At 55.3% G+C, this 20279-nt stretch overlaps 1 protein-coding gene across 1 annotated transcript in view; it reads left to right on the top strand.

Annotated features, from left to right (window-relative positions):
* The window catches only part of GRM4 (glutamate metabotropic receptor 4), a 126373-nt gene that overhangs the window by 67368 nt on the left and 38726 nt on the right, over positions 1-20279 (top strand). The window contains exon 4 of the mRNA XM_038005984.2: positions 19348-19483. Coding sequence (XP_037861912.1) covers positions 19348-19483 — 136 coding nt within the window. The remainder of the gene's footprint in view (positions 1-19347; positions 19484-20279) is intronic.

Raw genomic sequence — 20279 nt, 5'->3', positions numbered from 1 at the left:
TTCGCCACCCAGCACTTCCCACCTCAGGCCTACATGGGCCCACTGAGTGCCCTGGGGCGGGTGGGAATGTCCAGCAGCCTGAGTCCCAGTCTCAGCCCCAACCTCCACCACTATGTGACCCTACACGATTCACTTCTCCCTGAGCCTCTGGTTTTTCATTTGTAAGACCAAAAACGGACTGTGTGCCTTCCTCAGTGGGCTCATGTATGTGGGCATGAATGGTATATGCGGACATTTCTGCCTTGATATTCCATGTTCCCCAACCTGGTCCCTCTTCCTTCTTCCCAGAGCCTTTGAGCCTGAACAGACCCAGCCTCCCATGCCAGCCTCACAGCCAGCCTGGCCTGGCCTGTGTACAGACCCCTGAGGCTCCTTGTGTGTAATACGCACACTTTGAGGCCATGTTCACGAACTATCATGACAGACGCTGCTCCCCGGCCCCAGCCTCAGCCCCTGCACAGAAACCCTGAGCATTGTCCCCACTGTAGAGGAGGTGACTGCAGCCCAGGGTGCCCAGGGGCTTGCCTGGGCCCTCCCAGCTTGTCAGGGCAGAGCTGGGCTTTGTAGCCAGTCCTGCGCGACTCCGAAACTTGCCCTTGCTCTGGAGCTCGAAGGTGGGAAGATGGGGTCCTCCTTTTAAGTGGGGAATTTGGTTCCCTTCATCTGGCCTTCCCCAGGGAAGCCCTGGTGGGCTTGTCAGATGGGCAGGCCTCAGAAGGCCCTGCCCCACAGAGGCCAGCAGTTCTAGGGCTAGGGAGGAAAGAGGTAGGGATGGGGGCAGGGTAATCTCCAAGGGTCCCTGGTTTCACCACCTGGTGTGAAGCTTGGAAGACCTTGGCATGGTAAGTGTGTGTGTGTGTGTGTGTGTGTGTGTGTGTGAGAGAGAGAGAGAGAGAGAGAGAGAGAGAAGAGAGAAGTGGGTCAGGAGTCCTCAAGTCACATGTGACTCCCACATGACCATGTATGGGCCGTGAGGGGCCCTTTCTGAAAGTGGTCTGGGAGGGCCGAATCCCCTGGCAGCCACTCCTCTGGTGCTGGCTCCCCTTGTGCTTCTGGGACTTTCAGGGACTCAGAAGGTGGAACCCGGGCCTCCCAATCCCACAGACCTGCCCCAGGGGTATGGCCGGTGAGGAGGGGCGTGGCCATTTTTTCCTTCTGCCCTCCAGCCTTTGCATCCCTTTCCTCCACAGTAATTCATTCATCTGCAGAATGAATATTTATTGAGCACTGACTGTATGCCAGGCATTGGACCAGGACACTGGGGTATGGCCATGGACTAAGCAGATGAAGCTCCTGGCCTTGTGGGGCTCACACTTGGGGAGAGGGCAGGAGGAACTTGCAGTGAATAAGCAAACACATCACTGTATAATTATAATTTGAGATACTAGCTGTGAAAGATGCTGCTCTGAAGAGGAACAAAGCAGTGTAAGTGGACAGAGAGGGGCAAGTAGGGGAGACTCTTCCCTGCAAGATTGACGGACTTTCGGTCCTCACCCTGGCTTTCTGCAGGGGTGACTTTTGGCAGATCCCCAGCTGCAGCAAGGGTATTAGCCAGGTGGAGATCTGTGGGAAGAGGGCCCCAGGAAGGGGAACTGGCATGTGCAAAGACCCTGAGGTGGTGCCTGCCCGGCATTTGGAGAATAACCAGGAGGCAGGGGCAGAATGAGTGAGGCAGGGAGACATACAGGCAGAGGAGGCAAATTGCATGGGGCCCTGGGGGGCCCTGTTAGGACTTTGGCTTTTGTACTGGGTGAGCTGGGAGCCGTTGGAGGGTCAGGAGCAGAGGAGGGTCGTGATCCCTCTGGCTGTTGTGCAGGGAATAGAGTGGGACCTTGGGCCAGTGTGGAGGCCACTGTAGTCCAGGCAAGAAGTGACAATGGCCTGGACCAGGGGTGGGGGTGGTGAGAAGGGATAGATTTGGGGTGTATTTGAAGTCTGGGCCCACTGGCCTTGCTTCTGGGTTGCCTGTGGCCAGAGGGCTGGAGGGTGAGGGGTCGCCAGGCCAGGCACAGCACTCCTGGGTTCAGTACCATGGATAGTGAGTCTGCCCCAAGGTCAGCTGCTTGCGAAGTCCTGGTTGGCTCCAGCCCAACCAAGGGCCCCTTTTTGGGCCAGTCTTATGGATGCTGAGTGGGTCTTCATGTGTGAAGTTCAGTTCCTTCCCCTTGGTTTTGTTACCAGTTTTTTTTTTAGCTATACATGTTTATTTCTGGGCACTGCTGCGAATTCTTTTTGGGACAAGGCAGGTCTGAATGCGACAATGAAGCTGGGATGAGAGGTTTGGAGCAGTTGTCTCCAAAAATCTCTTGTGTCTCTGACTAAACTATTGTTGCAGGGAGGGGAAAGCCAGGCAGGATTGGGGAAGGGGAGGCTGCCTTGAGAAGCAGTGATGGGAGAGACCTGCACGGGAGGTGGGCCTGTCCCAGGGTGGCGGGGGGCTGTCCTGGCTGTGTGCCTCCCTTCTGAGAGTCAGGAGGGGCAGCCTTCCCGAAAGAGCAGCAGGTGACGTGAGTTGGGTGGGCTGGCCCTGGCAGAGAGTGCTTTCCCCGGCCTGCCAGACTTGCCTTGTGTCCATGGACGAGCCACTGTTCCTCACTGGCTCTTGGTTTCTCCACCTGTAATATGGGTACAGCTGTATTCCGACTTTGCTGGTTATTGTAAGAATTACAGAGATAGGAATTAGCCAACAGAAAGGCCTAGTGAGAGCTGTTGGGAGTGAGGGGCTACCTCTGAGGCCTCAGACCCAGGAGAGTGCCTGGGCCTCTTCCTGGTGGGGGTTCTCCCAGCCTCCCGCTGTAACTGTCCTCTCCTCTCTTCCTCACTTACATGCTGCATTATATCTGTGCCCCATTTTGCGGTAGACAGAATGATCATATGGATATTCTATGCAAATTCTGCTTTTTAATGAGCCAGAAGGAAAGCTAACGACTCTTGCAGACGTCTTGGGGCCCCAGGGAGGCCTTGGATATGGGGAGGAGAGGAAGCAGGACAAAGTGACAAGTAAGAGGAGAAAAGGGAGGGAGGGCGGAGAGTGAACAGAGGGCCATGCAGTAGGGGCTGCGGAGGTGTGCGGGAGAGGGGACAGTGGAGGCCCTGTGACCATCTCCCCAAGCCTCCATGCCCACCCCATTTTACAGGTAGGAAACAGGCTGAGAGAGCAGAGGCCACTTGTCAGGGCACCCAGAAGGCAGGAAGCAGAGAGGAGGGCCAGATAGAAAGGAGGAGGCGGGAAAGAAGATGGGGTGGAGGAAGGGAAGGTGGAGGCGGGAAAGAAGATGGGGTGGAGGAAGGGAAGGTGGAGGCGGGAAAGAAGATGGGGTGGAGGAAGGGAAGGTGGAGGCGGGAAAGAAGATGGGGTGGAGGAAGGGAAGGTGGAGGCTGCAGCACTGGGTTCTGGCTGGTGGGCCCGGTTTCCTTATCTGTAAAATGGTCGTAATACCTAGGACCTGGTTGTACTGGAAGGAGCTCAGGATTCAACATGTAGAAAGGTTACTTGACTGGGAGTGCTGCGTGAACATGAGGGGCTGTGCAATGATGGGAGAGAGTGTGTATTGTGAGGAGACAGAGAAGAGGCAGAAGGTGGGCAAGAGAGAGTGGGGGAAGACGGGAAGCACAGAGGAACAGCAGCTGGAGATGGGGCCAGGAGCCTTCCGGACAGTAGGTCAAGTGTTAATTAATTAACCACCTAACTAGCGTGTTCATTCCTTTGTTCATTCTCTCGTCCCTATTGTTGGCTTCACAGATGGATGGCAGCTCCATGAAGGCAGGCTTATCTGTCCTATTCCTGGTGGTACCCACAGAATCTAGGACAGCTCCTGGCACTGGGGGTTGCTGAGTCAGTGACAGTGACTGCTCTGTGCCTGGCAGTGTGTGGATCCAGGGCCCAGCAGTGGCCACTGCTGGAGTCAGAGGCTGGTGGGCGCAGAGGCATCTAGTCCAGTAACTTTCATTCACTGTGCTAAGTGCAGTGATTGAGACATTGAGATTGTTATAAGCGCCCAGGGGAGGAGGAGCTTGGGGATACCCATACCCTCCTCCCCTGGAGGAGGGGACCTGAGCTGAATCCTTAAGAACAGATGGAGCTGACTTGAAGAAAAGAGTCTGGGAAGGTGAATTAGACACCAAAGGCAGAGCAAAGAGTCTGTCTAAAGGCTCCAACGTATGTTGGAAACTGCAGATGCTGTTAGAGGTGGGGGTGGGAGAGGAGGCTGGGGGTGGATGAAGTCAGTCCTGCAGAGCCCTTCAGGACAGGGCTGAGGATTGGACTTGGTCCTGAGGGAGGTGAGAGCCACTGAAGGTGTGAGGGATGGGAGTGACCGGGTGGGACTGGAGTTTTAGTGGAAAGTTGTAAGGGCCAGGCTGGGCAGCCTGAGGTTTGTATGGCAGGTGTGGGGCTGTGGTCTGGAAAGATGGTGTTGACAGGAGTGGGGGTGCACCGTGAATTAGGGCCTGAGGGATCAGCTGGCTGCTACCAGGTATGGCTGGACCTGCCCCAGGGACACTGAGCTATCTGGGGCTCCCAAGCCAGCCTGAGAGGGGCCTGGGCAGAATGTGTGAGCGCAGCACGTGCTGGTCAGCCTCGGGCAAATCCTGGCCCCTCTCTGGTTTAGATCAGAAAGGAACTTTCAAGTCTGGGCAGCTGCACCCTACCCCCGGGGACATGTGGGAAATGTGGGGAAATATGTGGGGCACTTTGGATTATCACAATGACTTGAGTGTCTAGTCCCTTGTACTGTAACATGGGACAGTTCCACACTGTGAAAAGTTGTCCCACCCCAAATGTCTGTTGAGAAAAACTTGCAGACGCTACCCACCCCTCCCCCAGCTCCAGCTACAGCATACAGGAAGAGCCCCTGCCCCTTGCCCTTGCGCCCCAAGGCTCTCCTGACCCTGTTCAAGGCTGCTCCCAGGATCCAGGCCTGGAATCCCTTTTCCCTCCCTACCTGGTTCCTGTCTCCCACCCCCCATTCCCCTTATCTGGCCAAGCAGGCCCCCAAGCTTTGAGGCTCCAAGCCTTTTCCCAACAGTGCTGAGAGCCTGGGGAAGTTTTTTGGGGTGAGGACTTCTTCAGCTCAGGGCTCACATCTGGGCCCCAGCCCCCAGCATCTGCCCATCAGCTGTGCCAACCTGAGTCCTCACAGCCCAGTGTCTCAAGAAGGCTTCTCCTGCTGCCCTGGGTGAGGCTGGTCCCTGCTGCCGTGCTTACTTCGGGAAGGCATCCTCTCATCACCCCCTCCACCAAGGCCAGCTGACACGTCCACCTTCTTGGTCCCCCCTCCCTGGCATGGGCCAGCAGTCCCATTTTGCAGCTGAAGAAGCTTGGTGGAGTGAAGGGATCATCTGGTTATATCCAGTGCTGGGGCTTGACCCAGCCCCCCGATTTTCTGTATTTCTTGCTATTCTGCCACCAAAAGGAGTGGCCTGCAGGAGCCAGAGCTGGGTTCTTTGCCACCCCTCCCTCCTGGCCTGGCCTGAAGAGGAGAGGCAAGGGCTAGCTCAGGAGAAGGGTCCAGGGGGACTTCATTACCCAATGCCTACTTGTGGCAGTGGGTGGGTGGGAGGGGCGCCGAGCCTGCCGCTAGCAGGCAGACATGCTTGGCCTGCCTGGGTAATTATATCTCAACATTTCATTTTGCTTGTCAGTTTCCACTTCCAAGGGATGTGGGCTCCTAAATATTTCATCTCAGCCTGCACTGTCTGTTCTTCTCTGGCCAAACCACATGCCCAGCTGCTGGCCTCTAACCCTGGCCAGGCTCTACTGCTGGCCTGACTGTGCCTCGAGGTCATCTTCCCCATGCCTCTCTCTGCCCCAGCACGGGGTCTCTGCCACCAGCCCAGCGCTGGCTCCCATTCCCAGGGTATCTGGGGTGAACAGACTGGGGAGACAACATTGTTGGAAACTAGGTTCATTTCAACTATCGTCGGTTGAGCATCCTACACTCTGCTGGAAACTGGGCGGTTAGAAATGGGAAAGACACAGTCTGCCCTTGAAGGGGCTCATGGGCTGATGGAGGAAACCAACAATAATAGTATAATAATAATAAACACTTCCTGAGCACCAATGTGCCGGGAACTGTTCTAAGCACCTTATGTATATTAACTTGCTTATTCTTCACACTTTGTTATGTGGAGACAAGGCTCAGAGAGATTAAGGAACTTGTCCAAAGTCACACAGCTAAGAAGTGGCAGAGCTGGGATTTGAACCTGAAGCAGGCCAGTTCCAAAACTGACCACAGCACAAAGTGGAGGATGGCAAGTGGCAGTGGAGAGGAGCAGGCGGGCGCGATGAGCTCCCACTGTGGCAAAGGGCTGGGATATTTCATGTGGGAAGAGGCAGAGAAGTGGGGCCCTAGGCTGGAGGGAGCTGGGCAGATAGAGACATGGGAAGGGCATTTCCGGCAGAGGGACCAGCACTGGGAAAGGCTCTAGGGGGGAACGTTCTGGCTGAGTTGGAGAAAGTGGTCCTGCTGTGGTAGAGGTGAAGTGAGGTGGAGGAGAGGACTGGAAGGTGAGATGTGACCTCCTCCACCAGAGTGTCACTGGAGTTGGGGAAGATGGGAATAAACTTGGGGGTCTTGTCCTGTGAGTGGCTCCTCCAGTATCCTCAGCCACACTCCACGGTGTCCCCGCCTTGACCGTGGCCTGAGGCGGGGACAGAGCCGTGCAGTCAGGCTGAGGGCCCTGTTCGCCACAGCCCCACCGCACTGCCCACGGGTTGGACCAGGACATGACCTCGGCAGGGACCCTGACCCATACTAGCAGTCTCGAGTCTGGCTCCTGGTTGGCCTCCCACTGCTGTGCGAGCCTTGGGCAGACTCCCTTACCTTCATGAACTGAACCCAAGAAATGGGTGAGATTCGCTCATCAGTGAATGCTGGGCACAGCCACTGAGGGTGGGGACAGCAAACCTGGGGTGGGGGCCTCTGGAGGGCTTTTGGTGGCGGCCACGAACCAGCCATCTCTTCGTGTCCTGCCCCATCCAGGCCCCTCCTGCCACCATCTGCCTCAAACACCATGGCTTCCCTTTTCTATTATTTTTCTGCCTTTCTTGCTTCAGAGGTGTTTTGCCTAAGTGGGTTTGTGTTAAGACATTAAGTCGATCACTCAGCAAATTTCCCTCTGCTCAGAGCCTAGCGCCATGAATAATGCAGCTCTGAGCCACACCGCCTGCGCTGCCCAGCGGCCTCCTGTCGGGGGGACGGCAGGGCTCAGCTCTGAGATGTTGAGCCCCACAGCTGCCTTGGCAGGTCCTCCAAGGCCTGCATCCTCCTCCATACCCCAAAATATCCCCTAGGGGCTGAGCCTGTCCACAGGTGATCTGCTCTAGTCCTCACCGTAACCCTGCTGTGTCTGGGGGACGGGGTTCATACCATACCATTTCACAGAAGGGGAAATGGAGGGTTGGAGAGGGGGCAACATGGCTTTCATCGTGAAGCAGTAGGTGGTTGAGATGGGACATGGCCCTGTCTGTGCCCAGACTCTGCCTCCTCATGTCACACCAGTCCAGCTCTCGTATGTCTGTGTCCCCCTCTTCTGCCCCATTGGTGCCCCTGCACCCCGAGATCCAGCCCCGTTCCCCTGGCAGGGGCAGGGACGGGCGGGAATGGAGAGCCTGGTGGCAGAGGGTGGGGTTTCAGAGGCAAAAGGAGGGCTTTGCCTCAATGTGCCGGCCTCAGAGCTGCTCCATGAATGGCCGTGCCGTCCCCTCCGTCCAATTGCTGGACCACAGGCCCCTCCATGGTCACCTCAGCCAGTGAGGACCAGGCCAAGGGAGGAGGTGCTAATTGTGCTGAGGTGTGGCTGGGCCCCCAAACGACGTGAGGGATGTGAGCTTCTGCCAGGCCCTGGCGCATGCTAGGGCCTCACAGGGCCTTTCTGGGAAAGGATTGAGGCTAACTGGGGCATTCGCTGGGGAGACTTAGCAAGGAGGCCTTTCTCAGTTAAGAAGAGATGGGCTGGAGGGGTGCTTGGTGCACGTGCGGTGACTGTGTGAGAGCCGCCAGGCGGTGTGAGGGTGCGGGTGCGGACGTGTCGTGGTGGGCACTGCCTGATTGTACTTGGTGGAGCAGGGTTGGCCGGGTCAGGCAGGGTTGTCGTATGTGACTGTCCAGGGTGACCTGTGTCTGTGTGTGGTGTATCTGTGACTCTGTGTGGGGTTATGTGTATCTGTGTGTGGTGCGTATCTGACTGTGTATGGTGATGTGTGGATGTTTCTGCATGTGGTATGATGGTGTGTGTGTGTCTGTGTGTGGTGTGTATGTGACTGTGTGTGTATCTGTGGGGAGTGATGTGTGGGTGTGTCTGTGTGGTGTGTAGTGATGTGTGTGTATCTGTGTGGAGTGATGTGTGGTGTATCTGTGTGGTGATGCGTGGGGTTGTGAATCTGGTGAAGTGTGGGTGTGTGTCTGTGTGTGGTGTGTATCTGTGTGGTATGTATCTGTGTGGTGACGTGTGTGTGATATGTATCTGCTAATGTATGGGTGTGTGTGGTGTGTATCTGATGATGTGTGTGTGTGTGTGTCTGTGTGGTGATGTGGGGGGTGTGTGTGTGGTATCTGTGTGGTGATATGTGGTGGTGTGTGTGTGTGGTATGTAGCTGTGTGGTGATGTAGGTGTATGCCTATCTGTGTGGCAATGTGTGTGTGTGGTGTGTATCTGTGTGGTGATGTGTGTGTTTGTGGTGTGTATCTGTGTGATGTGTGTGTGTGATGTGTATCTCTGTGGTGTGTGTGTGGGGAGTATCTGTGTGGTGATACGTGTGTGTGGTGTGTATCTGTGTGGTGATGTGTGTCTGTGTGGTGTTTATCTGTGTGATGTGTGTGTGGTGTGTATCTGTGTGGTGATGTGTGTCTGTGTGGTGTTTGTGTAATGTGTGTGTGTGGTGTTTATCTGTGTGGTGTGTGTGTGGTGTGTATCTGTGTGGTGATGTGTGTCTGTGTGGTGTTTGTGTGGTGTTTGTGTAATGTGTGTGTGTGGTGTTTATCTGTGTGGTGTATGTGTGGTGTGTATCTGTGTGGTGATGTGTGTGTGTGGTGTTTGTGTGATGTGTGTGTGGGGTGTTTATCTGTGTGATGTGTGTGTGGTGTGTATCTGTGTGGTGATGTGTGTGTGTGGTGTTTGTGTGATGTGTGTGTGGGGTGTTTATCTGTGTGATGTGTGTGTGGTGTGTATCTGTGTGGTGATGTGTGTGTGTGGTGTTTGTGTGATGTGTGTGTGGGGTGTTTATCTGTGTGATATGTGTGTGGTGTGTATCTGTGTGGTGATGTGTGTGTGGTGTGTATCTGTGTGGTGATGTGTGTGTGTGGTGTGTATCTGTGTGGTGATGTGTGTGTGGTGTGTTTCTGTGTGGTGATGTGTGTGTGTGGTGTGTATCTCTGTGGTGTGTGTGTGGTGTATATCTGCGTGGTGATGTATGTGTGTGGTGTATATCTGTGTGATGTGTGTGTGGTGTGTATCTGTGTGGTGATGTGTGTGTGTGGTGTGTATCTGTGTGATGTGTGTGTGTGGTGTGTATCTGTGTGGTGATGTGTGTGTGGTGTGTATCTGTGTGGTGATGTGTGTGTGTGGTGTGTATCTGTGTGATGTGTGTGTGTGGTGTGTATCTGTGTGGTGATGTGTGTGTGGTGTGTATCTGTGTGGTGATGTGTGTGTGTGGTGTGTATCTCTGTGGTGTGTGTGTGGTGTATATCTGCGTGGTGATGTATGTGTGTGGTGTATATCTGTGTGATGTGTGTGTGGTGTGTATCTGTGTGGTGATGTGTGTGTGTGGTGTGTATCTCTGTGGTGATGTGTGTGTGGTGTGTATCTCTGTGGTGATGTGTGTGTGGTGTGTATCTGTGTGGTGATGTGTGTGTGTGGTGTGTATCTGTGTGGTGATGTGTGTGGTGTGTATCTCTGTGGTGATGTGTGTGTGTGGTGTTTATCTGTGTGATGTGTGTGTGGTGTTTATCTGTGTGATGTGTGTGTGTGGTGTGTATCTGTGTGGTGATGTGTGTGTGGTGTGTATCTGTGTGGTGATGTGTGTGTGGTGTGTATCTGTGTGGTGATGTGTGTGTGGTGTGTATCTGGGTGGTGATGTGTGTGTGGTGTGTATCTGGGTGGTGATGTGTGTGTGGTGTGTATCTGTGTGGTGATGTGTGTGTGGTGTGTATCTGTGTGGTGATGTGTGTGTGGTGTGTATCTGGGTGGTGATGTGAGTGTGTGGTGTGTATCTGTGTGGTGATGTGTGTGGTGTGTATCTGTGTGGTGATGTGAGTGTGTGGTGTGTATCTGTGTGGTGATGTGTGTGGTGTGTATCTGTGTGGTGATGTGTAGGTGTGTGTCTGTGTGTGGCTGGGGGTTGTCTGAAGTTATAATTGGGTGCAAATGTGTCAGGTTGGGGATTTACATGACTTGTGTGCCCAAGTTTGTGGGTGTGTATGTGGAGGATGTGATGGGATTGGGTGTGGTGTGTGTGTTTGTGTGAGGCTATGTGGTGACTGGGTGAGCCTGTATGGCTGTGGGACTATGGGATCTGTGACTGTGTCAGTGTGTGCGTGTGGCCCTGTGCCCGTCTTTGTGACTGTGAGGCTGTACGAGGTTCTTACTGGGTCCATAAGTGATGGGAGCTGTGTCCCTGGTGAGCGTGTGTGACTGTGAGACTTTGTGAGCTTGTGGTGGTGCATTGCTGTGTGTGTGTGTGGGGGGGGGGGGGGCTGGGGTGTGGTGGGGGTGCTGAGAGCCTTCAGGGGGGAAAGGATGTGTGTGCTGCCTTGGACAATCCTGGTGCCCTGGTCCCCACCTCTGTGGACCTCTCCAGCCCTGGGTCCTGGGTCCTGGCCTGACTGAATGATGAGGCCCCTGTCCTCTGAGCTCCTGCCGTCCTGCCTCAGCAGCCCCACCCCACTAGGCCTTGCTCCCTCCCCAGAGGTGTTGACTCCCGGGGGCAGACCTGCACAAACACCACTACACTGGGCCCTCACACTAGCCCTCTCAGGTGGAGTTTAAACCATCAGCTGTCACCTGTCTTCAGGCAGGGCTCTTGTGACCCAGTCCCTTTGCACAGCCAGCGTGCACTTTTCTTCACTTGCTCATCCTTTGCAGGCTGATTTCCCGAGCACTCACGGTAAGGAACTGATGTCTTGGTGGAGAAAGTAAAATCCCAGCAGAAGGCAGGACGGAGGGAGACGTCCAGGTGCATGTGGGTACGCGTGTGGACGCTGAGCATGGAGTATCACTGTGGACCAGAGCAAAGTAGATGCCAGGCTCAAATGGGGTGTCCAGTGCCTGAGCATGTAAGGAGGTGGTAGCTCAGAGGGGAGGTCACCGAGGGGATGGGAGAGTGTGAGCAGGTGCAGATGCCCACCTCCAACTCCTACAGAGCCTCTGCCCTCACGCCCATGCTGGCAGCTCCTGCCAAGCTGTCCCCTCAAAAACCTGTCAGTCAGGAACTCAGTCTCCATTCGTCCAGCAAATGTGGATTACCACTGTCCTGGGCAGGCCCTGCACGGGTCCTGGGCTCCGTAAGGCCCCAAGCAGAAAGACAGGCCCCAGGGAGATAAATGCAGCCCAGCCAGGGAAGAGCTGGGTAGGGAGCCAGAGGGTGGCTGAGCAGCTGAGGTGGGGGTGCTCCTGGCTGAGGGAGCAGCATATGCAGAGGCCTGTTGGGGGCACAGACGTAGCCAAATGAGTGGATCCTGGTGGGGACTGGGGTGGTCCTGGATGTTGCAGTAAACCCAGGTTCACTGGGTACATCAGGGAGACCCTCCTGGGAGGATATGCAGGCGCTTAGGTTCACACACACACACACACACACACACACACACACACACACACGGGGCCACCAAGGGTTGTAAAGCTGGGAGTGTGTTGGGCAGCTGGAGACTGATGAGCTGGGGAGCGGGGTCACAAACAGACGGGTGGGGGTGACAGGTGACAGGAACCAGACCTGGCCCTCTGTGCAGTCCCAGACCCAGCCAGAGCCAGCCCAGCCCTCATGTGTCTCGCACCCAGCTCACTCTGCAGCAGCCGCATGGGGAGGGCCTTTGCTGCGGCCTGGTGTCCTTCGTACCTTGAAACCCCCTCTGGCCATAGAACTGCTGCCTGGGCTCCATTATTTACATTCAGGCTTCGCTCCCAGCTGAAAACAAAAGTAGCAGTCACCAGTCACCAAGCCCTCTGAGCAGCTATTTCTGGTCCCCTTCTAAGAGCTGGTTTGGGGAAGGGCCTGGCTTTGGGAGTCAGAAGGAAGGAGCTGTGTGTGTGTGTGTGTGTGTGTGTGTGTGTGTGTGTATGCCCATGAGGGTCCAGGGGTAGCTTCCAGCCTCTGTCCTCCCCTCTGTCCTCCCCTACGGGAGCCGGGGGGACCTGCTCTCCTGCCCCTGTCCCTGTGTGTAACTCCCTACCCCCTACCCCGCTGGAAATTGCTGCCTTCACATTTTGCCATAATGTAGATTTTTCCACTTGAATTCCTAGGGTTTGTCTTTTCATTGTTTTCCTCTCTTTTTAAATTAAAAAAAAAAATTTTTTTAAGGAAAAGAGAAAGCGAGGATGTGCCTATGTCTTTGCTGGCCTCAGGGCCGGCTGGCTGGGCCCTGAGAGGCCCGGCCTGGAGACCAGAGGGAGCTGGCTCAGGGCTCTGGAGAAGGATTTTTCTCCTTCTTTGTCTGGAGCCGAGCGTCCACCGTGACAGCCTGGGGGACCTCTGACTGTCTCCCCACAGCAGGGAGTGGGGGAGGCACAAGCCAGCTCCTACTACGGGAGGCCTTTTCTTTTCAGCCCGCCCAGGCTGACTGCACCAGTGGGCACATCCCACAAGTGGCGGGCAGGGGTGGGTCCTTGAAGGCAAGTGATCTGGAGGTTGTTTGAGGGGTGGCCTTGCAGGATGACGGGAGGACTTTTTGAGACAGGTGGGGTGGGGAGAGCCATGCCAGGGAGGATGGAGAAGGGCTGCAAGGAGAGCGTCCTGGGCACAGTGGGGGCTCAGAGGGTCCTGCCACGGTCAGACCTCCTATAAACCTAAGCTCACCTCAGGCTCGGACAATCCCAGGTGGTGCAGGACAGAAGTGTGAATTCATTTAGCAGCACATCCCACCTCACTTGAAGGTAAGTGGGATTTACAAGTTCCAAAGTGTTCTCAATTCCTGGGGTCTCAGGCAAGGCAGCAGCTCCTAGAGAACAGTCAGACCTGAGTTCACATCCAGCCTCTGCGTCTCCAGTTGCATGGCCCAGTCCAAGCCTCCCTGTTCTCCAGGGCAAATCCAGGTTGACTGAGGGGATGCAGCCCCCTGTCTCCATCCAGCACGTCATGCTGCTGCTGTCCTCCTCTGCACCGATTCCAGGACGTTTACGGTTCCTTCCCACCCTGGGACGCAAGCTGCGTGGCGTCAGGGCTCTGTCCTCCGCAGGGCTGCATCCCAGTGTCTCACACCATGCCCAGCACATAGGAGACACTCAGTACACGTCTGCGGGCTCCACGAAGGGAAAGTGGTGGCAGCAGGCAGGCAGGTGATGTGAGGGGCCTGTACTTCCCTGAAGATGTGCCTGGAGATGCTCAATAAATGTGGGCTGCTGAAGAATGGTGCTTAGGGGTCGTGCAGTGGGGGTGTAGCTCCAGGGGGCCCTTCCTCTGCCACCTGCCTGCTCAGGCTGACCCGGAGCACTGTCCCCTTGCGCTTCTGCTCAGGGTGATGGCTCTTCCTTCCGGTTTTGCTTCCCCAGCGAGACTGAGAGCTCCTGAGGAAGGAGTCTTACTCAGTATCGTTTCTTAGGGACCGACTGTGCCAGGAACTGAGCAGGGCACTGGAAGGAAGGAGGAAGGGAGGGAGGAAGGGATGAAGGGAGGAAGAAAGGGAGGGAGGAAAGGAGGGAGGGAGGAAGGAAGGGAGGAAGGGATAGAGGGAGGGAGGAAGAAAGGGAGGGAGGGAGGGAGAGAGGAAGGGAGGGAGGGAGGGAGAGAGGAAGGGAAGGAGGGAGGGAGTGAAGGAAGGAGAAAGGGAGAGAGGAAGGAAGATGGGAGAGAGGAAGGAAGATGGGAAAGAAGGAAGGAAGAGAAGAAGAAAGGAAGAAAGGACACACACCTGACCCTGACCTTGGGAAGTACAGCTAGAGGTGGACATTGACACAGATATGTCAGCTGGGCCTGGAGACCACCAGGAAAGGTCACCAGACCACAGATGGAAAGGACGGAGAGACTGAAAAATACGACAGGAAACTGATACCAAGTTTCACCCACGAAGTCTCTATTTCATGTTCCTGTGGGGATGCCTGAAGCCTGGGGTGGTGAGGGTTCCAGCTCACACCGCTGGAGGGCTGGCCAGGTGAGAGCCTGCTCTCCCGGGAAGATGGGATTTCAGGAACCACATGGCTGGGAGGAGACAGGCAGGCAGCCCCAGGCAGGCGGGCGTGGAGGAAGGTGGAGGAAGGCAGGCAGCCTACCTATGGAAGCCCTTGGGCCAGCCTCGGCCTTGCAGCCCATTTCACAGATGAACACAGGGAGACTCCGGTGTGCCCTGCTGTGTTCTCTGTCAGGCGACCCCACATGAGGACCGCAGCGCCCTTGCTGTCACCCATGTCTAAAAGTTTTGTCCAGCCGGGGTTCTGTGGCCCAGATTTGCTGAGTAGTCCCATGTTGCCACATCTGCTTGATTCTGATTATTTTTTAAAGAAATAAAATGTGGATTGAGTCGGAACCTTCTTCAGTCCTGTTCCTCTCTTCTCCCTCCAGGTAACCATGATTCTGAAAGGTGGCAGGTTCCCTTCCTGTCCTTGTTTAGTCACTCAACAAATATTTTGGAGCACCTACTGTGTGCCAGGCAGTGTTCTAGGCACCGGGCAGAGTGTGATGAAGACAATGGACAAAGTCTCTTGCCCTCATGCAGCCTTTTCTTGTATATGTATAGCAAATATATATGTGTCTTCATAAATATTATATGTGGTCTTTAGATTTTACATAAATGGGACAGATCCTGCTGCAACTTGCTTTTGTCCATCAATTTTACGATTTCAGGATTTATCATGCTGACACATGAGAACTCTTATTCATCTTAACTCCATAATAGCCCATTGGGCAAACACACCACAGTTTATTCATTCTTCTGTTATAAAACATTTAGCTTATTCCCATTTTTTTGCAGTTTCAGGCAGTGCTGTGTTGCGCGACTTCGTGTGGGTCTCCTATGCCCACATGCGGGGGTTTCCCTGCGGACGAGTGTGGATGGGGAAGCACTGGCTTGGAGGCAGCTGGCGCGTTCAGCTTTACTAGACGCTGCCATGTGGTTCTGCAGAGGGTTCCGATGGACACGCCTTGACCAGGTGTCCAGCTGCCTTGTAGTAAAGGCAGGCCCCGAGGGATGGGGCCAAGCATAAGTCAGTTTTGATGGGTGGGACAGCCCAGGGAGAAGGGGAGGTGTGGAGCCTGGGCGGGCTGGGGAGGAGGCGCAGAGCTGGGAGAGACAGCGGTTCCTGCTGGAAAGCAGTCAGGGGCTGGCCTGGATCCCAAACTTCCCAGTCCAGTGGTGACAGCCTCATCTGGAGGTGGCTGTGTCCCTGCTACTGTGCATCCCTGGGCAAGGCCTCTCTGGCCTCCATCTCCTCACTCCTCCATCCAGCTTGGGCCAGGAGGTCTCCAAGGTCCCTACGGACTTGATATGCTCAGATTTTCTTGGCAAGTGGCTGTGGCTTCCTGCCCCTGGCCGGCGAGCAGAGGCACCAGCTTGGCCAGGATGGCAGAGCTTGCAGCTGGCAAGTGGCAGTCGGGTGTTTGTCAGGAGCCTGGGCTGCTGGGGTCCTGGCAGGAGGCTGGGCAGGGGCTTGCCAAGGGGAACCCAGGAGAGCCAAGGAGGCCACGGGGACACCCAGCCTTCTTCATCTGTGTCCCCCTCCTCATATGGTCCTATGCCTGGAGCCTGAGGAGTAGAGGGCCCCAGTCTCTGCCCTGAGATACGGAGCGGGCTTGTTCCCTGAGGGCTTTGTGGGCTTTAATTTGACTATATCTACTCTCAGTATGGACCCATGGATTCTTATTTTATTCAATGAGAGAGACTGGGGGAAGGGCACAGGGTGAGGAGGCATGCTCCTCCCTGGGGGAGAGGTTTGAAACACGCATCTGCGGGAGTGTTAGCCATGTGGCCCAAGGGCTGGGCACAGGGATGGCTGGTGGGTTTGGTGTGACTTTGGGTCTGTAGCAGCGTGGCCTGGAATGCACAGGGTGGGCCATGGTGATGATGGACGTTGATCTGTGCCAGTGTGTGCATTCTGTGACTGTGTGGACACGTGTGTGCACACATGTACACGAACCCACCTAAACAACAGAGGCTGCAGAAGAGGCTCTGGCTTGTGAAACACTGCCCCTTTATTCTCAGTGGCTGCTGCGAAGTCATTGCTTTGCAAGAAAAGGGAACTGTCCAGGAGTGGGAGGGGCTGCAGGAAATGGGGGCCTCTCCACCTGAGGGAGGCTCTGGATACAGACCAGGATTGCAGTCCCACTGACTGACTGTGTGACCTTGGTTAGGCTATTTCACAATCTGAGCCTCAGTTTCCTTATCTGTGAGATGGGGATATTAGCACTGGCTAATGTGTGAGGATTTGAGACTGGGCCTCGCATGGTACCAGACATGCAGTGGATGCTCAGTGGCCTCTCAGGTCGCTCTGGCCGTCTCTGGCTGCAGCAGGCACCAAGAGAGCAGTTGAGGCAGAGATTATGCCACTGCCAGGAGTTTGTGTCATCCCAGAAGAGGGCCTGACTTGTGAGCCAGTTCCTTTACCCACTCCCCTGAGCAGACATGCTGACAACAGGGCTGTGAAACAAAGGGACCCCACGGGTACTGGGTATCTCATCCTGGGAGCAGCAACACCAGTGGGTACTCACCCCAGGATGGGCGCCATGCCCCACCCTGCCCATGGGCCCACAAACTCCCTCGACTCCACAGTCCTGTCCCTTCATTACACGACTGACTGAAAGGTGGCCGCTAGAGCCAGATGGCCCAAGTTCAAACTCCAACTCTGCCCCTGACTATCTTCATGATCCTGGAGAAGCTACTTAACCTCTCTGTGCCTCAATTTCCTCATTTATAAATTGGAGATGTGGTGATTACACTGGCCTCAGATGAGTGAATCCATGTAAAATTTGCAGAATAGCATTTCCCATGCATTGGACACTCCATAAATGTTCATTAGTATTATGGAGCTCTGCACACCCCCTTCCCCCGCACTCCCCTCTGGTCTGAATCTCTTGCAGTTGCAAGAATATCAAACCCTCCTCAGACTGCACTAGCATCTCAAGTACCTTGTGGTTCACTCACGCTCCTGCTGACTGAGCCATGGTCACCTAATCCTTCCTTCACCAGCAAAATGAAGCTTGCAAGATATGCCCTGAGGTGCCAGGCAGGACCATCACACGGATCCTCTTAGAGGAGCATCACTCAGAAATAGGACTTAACCTAACAGTTTCTCCCTGTTTGAGAGCAATTAACTCCCTTCTCCTGCCTTCCTCTCTGCTCCTGGAGCCAGGTGGCTCATCCTTCCCTTCCCTCTCCTCCCAGTCCAGCCTTTTCCTCTGTCCATCTGTCTCCCCAGATGGGGGGAGAAATGTCACAATTGGTCCACTTTCTAAGTGGAAAGAAACCATATGGAGGGTTTAGTTGGGAGCTGAGAGCCAGCCTGGCCAGCGGTGCAGCCAGCAGCTGCCTCCCTTGGCTCCCTCTGTGACCCCAGACTGACAGGGACCCCAGTCCTGCCCAAGCACCCTTGCTCCTTCCCCCTCCCCATGAGTTCCTAGTAACCATGCTCTTCTCTAGCACTTGGGACTTCTTGGTGTCTTAGGAGAGCCCTAAGGAGCTGTGTGTGTGTATGTGTGTGTGCACATGTGCGTGTGTGTGCATGCATGTGTGTGTTGTGTCCTGTGGGCCCAGGCCAGCAGGGTGCCTGGCACAGAGCAGCCACTCCTTCCAGAGCGTACCCTGTTCTCTCCAGAATGCCTACCGCCTGGCCACTTGCATCCTCTAAGGACTCAGCCCAGTGTCACTGCCTTTGGGTAGCCTTCCCTGGCAGCCATCTCCCTACCCATGGGTAGGGACCCCTCCATGGGTGGAGCTGGGTGCTGGCACTGCCCTGTGGGGCTGGTGGTAGTCGTGTCCCCTACACTCTGAGCCCCTGGAAGCTGCACCCAGAATTTTCTGATGTATTGGGGCAAGTCTGTGTAGAAGGCTCAGGTGACCCCATCCTGGACCTCCAGGTCATTTGGAAGCCCAGGGGTGCCCAGCCAAGGTGTTTGGTTTGAGGCATTGTGTGGGACCCAGAGGAGGGCAGCCGCCGTTAGATACCGGGACTGGCTTCAAAATTAATCCCTCATGCTTTTCCACTGACTGCCACCATGGGCTTCTGGGTTCTTATTCTCTGGGGGGTCTCCAGTTCCTGGACTCCAGTAGGGCAGGTAACTGTGTGGCTTTGGGTAAGCCACTTCTCTGAGCTTCAGTTTCCTCATCTGTCAAAGGCAGTGGCTGACACAAGCATGGCCCACAGATGCTCTGTACCACGAGGTCGGGTGAGACTTAAACACACGAATGACATCTGTCCCCTGCCAGCACTTGAGAGGCACATCTGGGGCTGGGGACTGGCTGGGACAAAGTGCTCCCACGGTCTCTGATGGCCGCCCAGTCTGGTCGTGAATCCCGGCAACATCAAGTATTAACCCTCTTCTGATGGTTCCAGCCAGTGGCCATGCACGCTGCTCTTACCAAGGGCCTGGTGATGGGCATGGGACCCAGGGACAGGAGCCCTGAGAAGCATGTGGATATGGGTGTAGCAGGGACTGACGCCTCAGGGTGGGCTCTATTCCTAGCTTTAACCCTCCAAGAAACATTATGAGGGGCTTACAATAAAAATAATCAACATTTACTAAACACTAGGTACCGGATGTTGTCTTTATATGCATTACCTCACTTATAACGATTCTATGAAACAGGTAATGCCATTATTTCCACTTTGTAGGTGATGTATGTGCATCACAGAGAGGTCCAGTAAGTGACCTAAGGTCACACAGCAGTCAGTGGCAGAGCTGAGATTTGAACTCAGGCAGTCTAGCTCCTAAGCATGATGCTGTGCTGCTTCTAGCTGCTGTATGGGGAAACTGAGGCTCAGAGTACTTAAGTGACATGTCCGGGGTCACCAACTGGTAAGTGGAGCCAAGACTGGTACTGAAGCTGTTCTGACTGCACAGCCCATATCCAGAGACTGGGATCCCAGGGCTGGGAGTCAGGCTGGGGAGCCTAGGCAGCACCCAGCCCCCATCTCCTGGAATGTGTGTTGGGAGAGTGGTGGGGAGGTTCCGGTTTCCCTGCCCACCCCAACCAACTGGCACCCCTCCTGCAGGGGGCGTGTGCGTCGCTCAGTCGGTGAAGATACCACGGGAGCCCAAGGCAGGCGAGTTTGACAAGATCATCCGCCGCCTCCTGGAGACTTCGAACGCCAGGGCAGTCATCATCTTCGCCAATGAGGATGACATCAGGTGAGGGCAGGTGGCAGCACGGTGGGCACCGGGAGCCATGCAGGTGTGGGCAGAGCCACGGGTCCTGTCCTGCTGGAGACCTTCCCAGGCGAGCCTGACCCCACCCTGGGATCCAGAGAGGTGGGTGCGGGTGAGTGTGTATGTGGGCAGGGAGACCCACAGGCTGGCACGCAGGCTTCTGCTATAGGGCACCCCTTCCCTCCTCCCTCCATTTCCTGCATCCGTTCCACCTGCTAGGGATGGCTACCTGGGTGCTTTAACAGAGGGCTGAGGCCGTGAGCTTGGGGCCAGACCACTTAGGTTCTAATGCTGTTCTCCCGCCTACTCACTATGTGACCTCAGGTTAATTTCTTAACCTCTCTGGGCCTCTGCTGCTAAAACATAAATGAGTTAAGGATACCTGCCTGACAGTATTTGAGAATTCAATGCAGGAATGTGCATAAAAGGCTTAAAGTAAGGTCTCACATGAAATAGGTGCCCAGTAAATGTGGGCCGCTTCTCAGCCCCTCCCTCCTTTCTGTGGTGAGCTCAGAGTACAGAGAAGAGCTCTGGGCTGTGTTTGGTTCTAGTCTTGGCTTAGGCTCAGAGAGTCCAGGCTGAGGGGAGACACAGCCCTGTCCTCGGGGAGCCCCAGGATGAGGGGAGATACAGCCCTGCCTAGAATCTGGTAGGGCCCTCTAGTCCCTGCTGGTCACTTCTCCTTCAGAGAGGAGGGTGAGAGCAGATGTGGCCCCTGCCAGGTCTCCTCAGATATCTGGTCTGGGCTGGCAGAGCCTGCTGTGCCCTCAGACTCCCC

The sequence above is a fragment of the Chlorocebus sabaeus genome, chromosome 17, assembly GCF_047675955.1.
Source record: "Chlorocebus sabaeus isolate Y175 chromosome 17, mChlSab1.0.hap1, whole genome shotgun sequence".
Classification (NCBI taxonomy): domain Eukaryota; kingdom Metazoa; phylum Chordata; class Mammalia; order Primates; family Cercopithecidae; genus Chlorocebus; species Chlorocebus sabaeus.
This window is presented reverse-complemented; position numbering and strand designations above follow the sequence as displayed.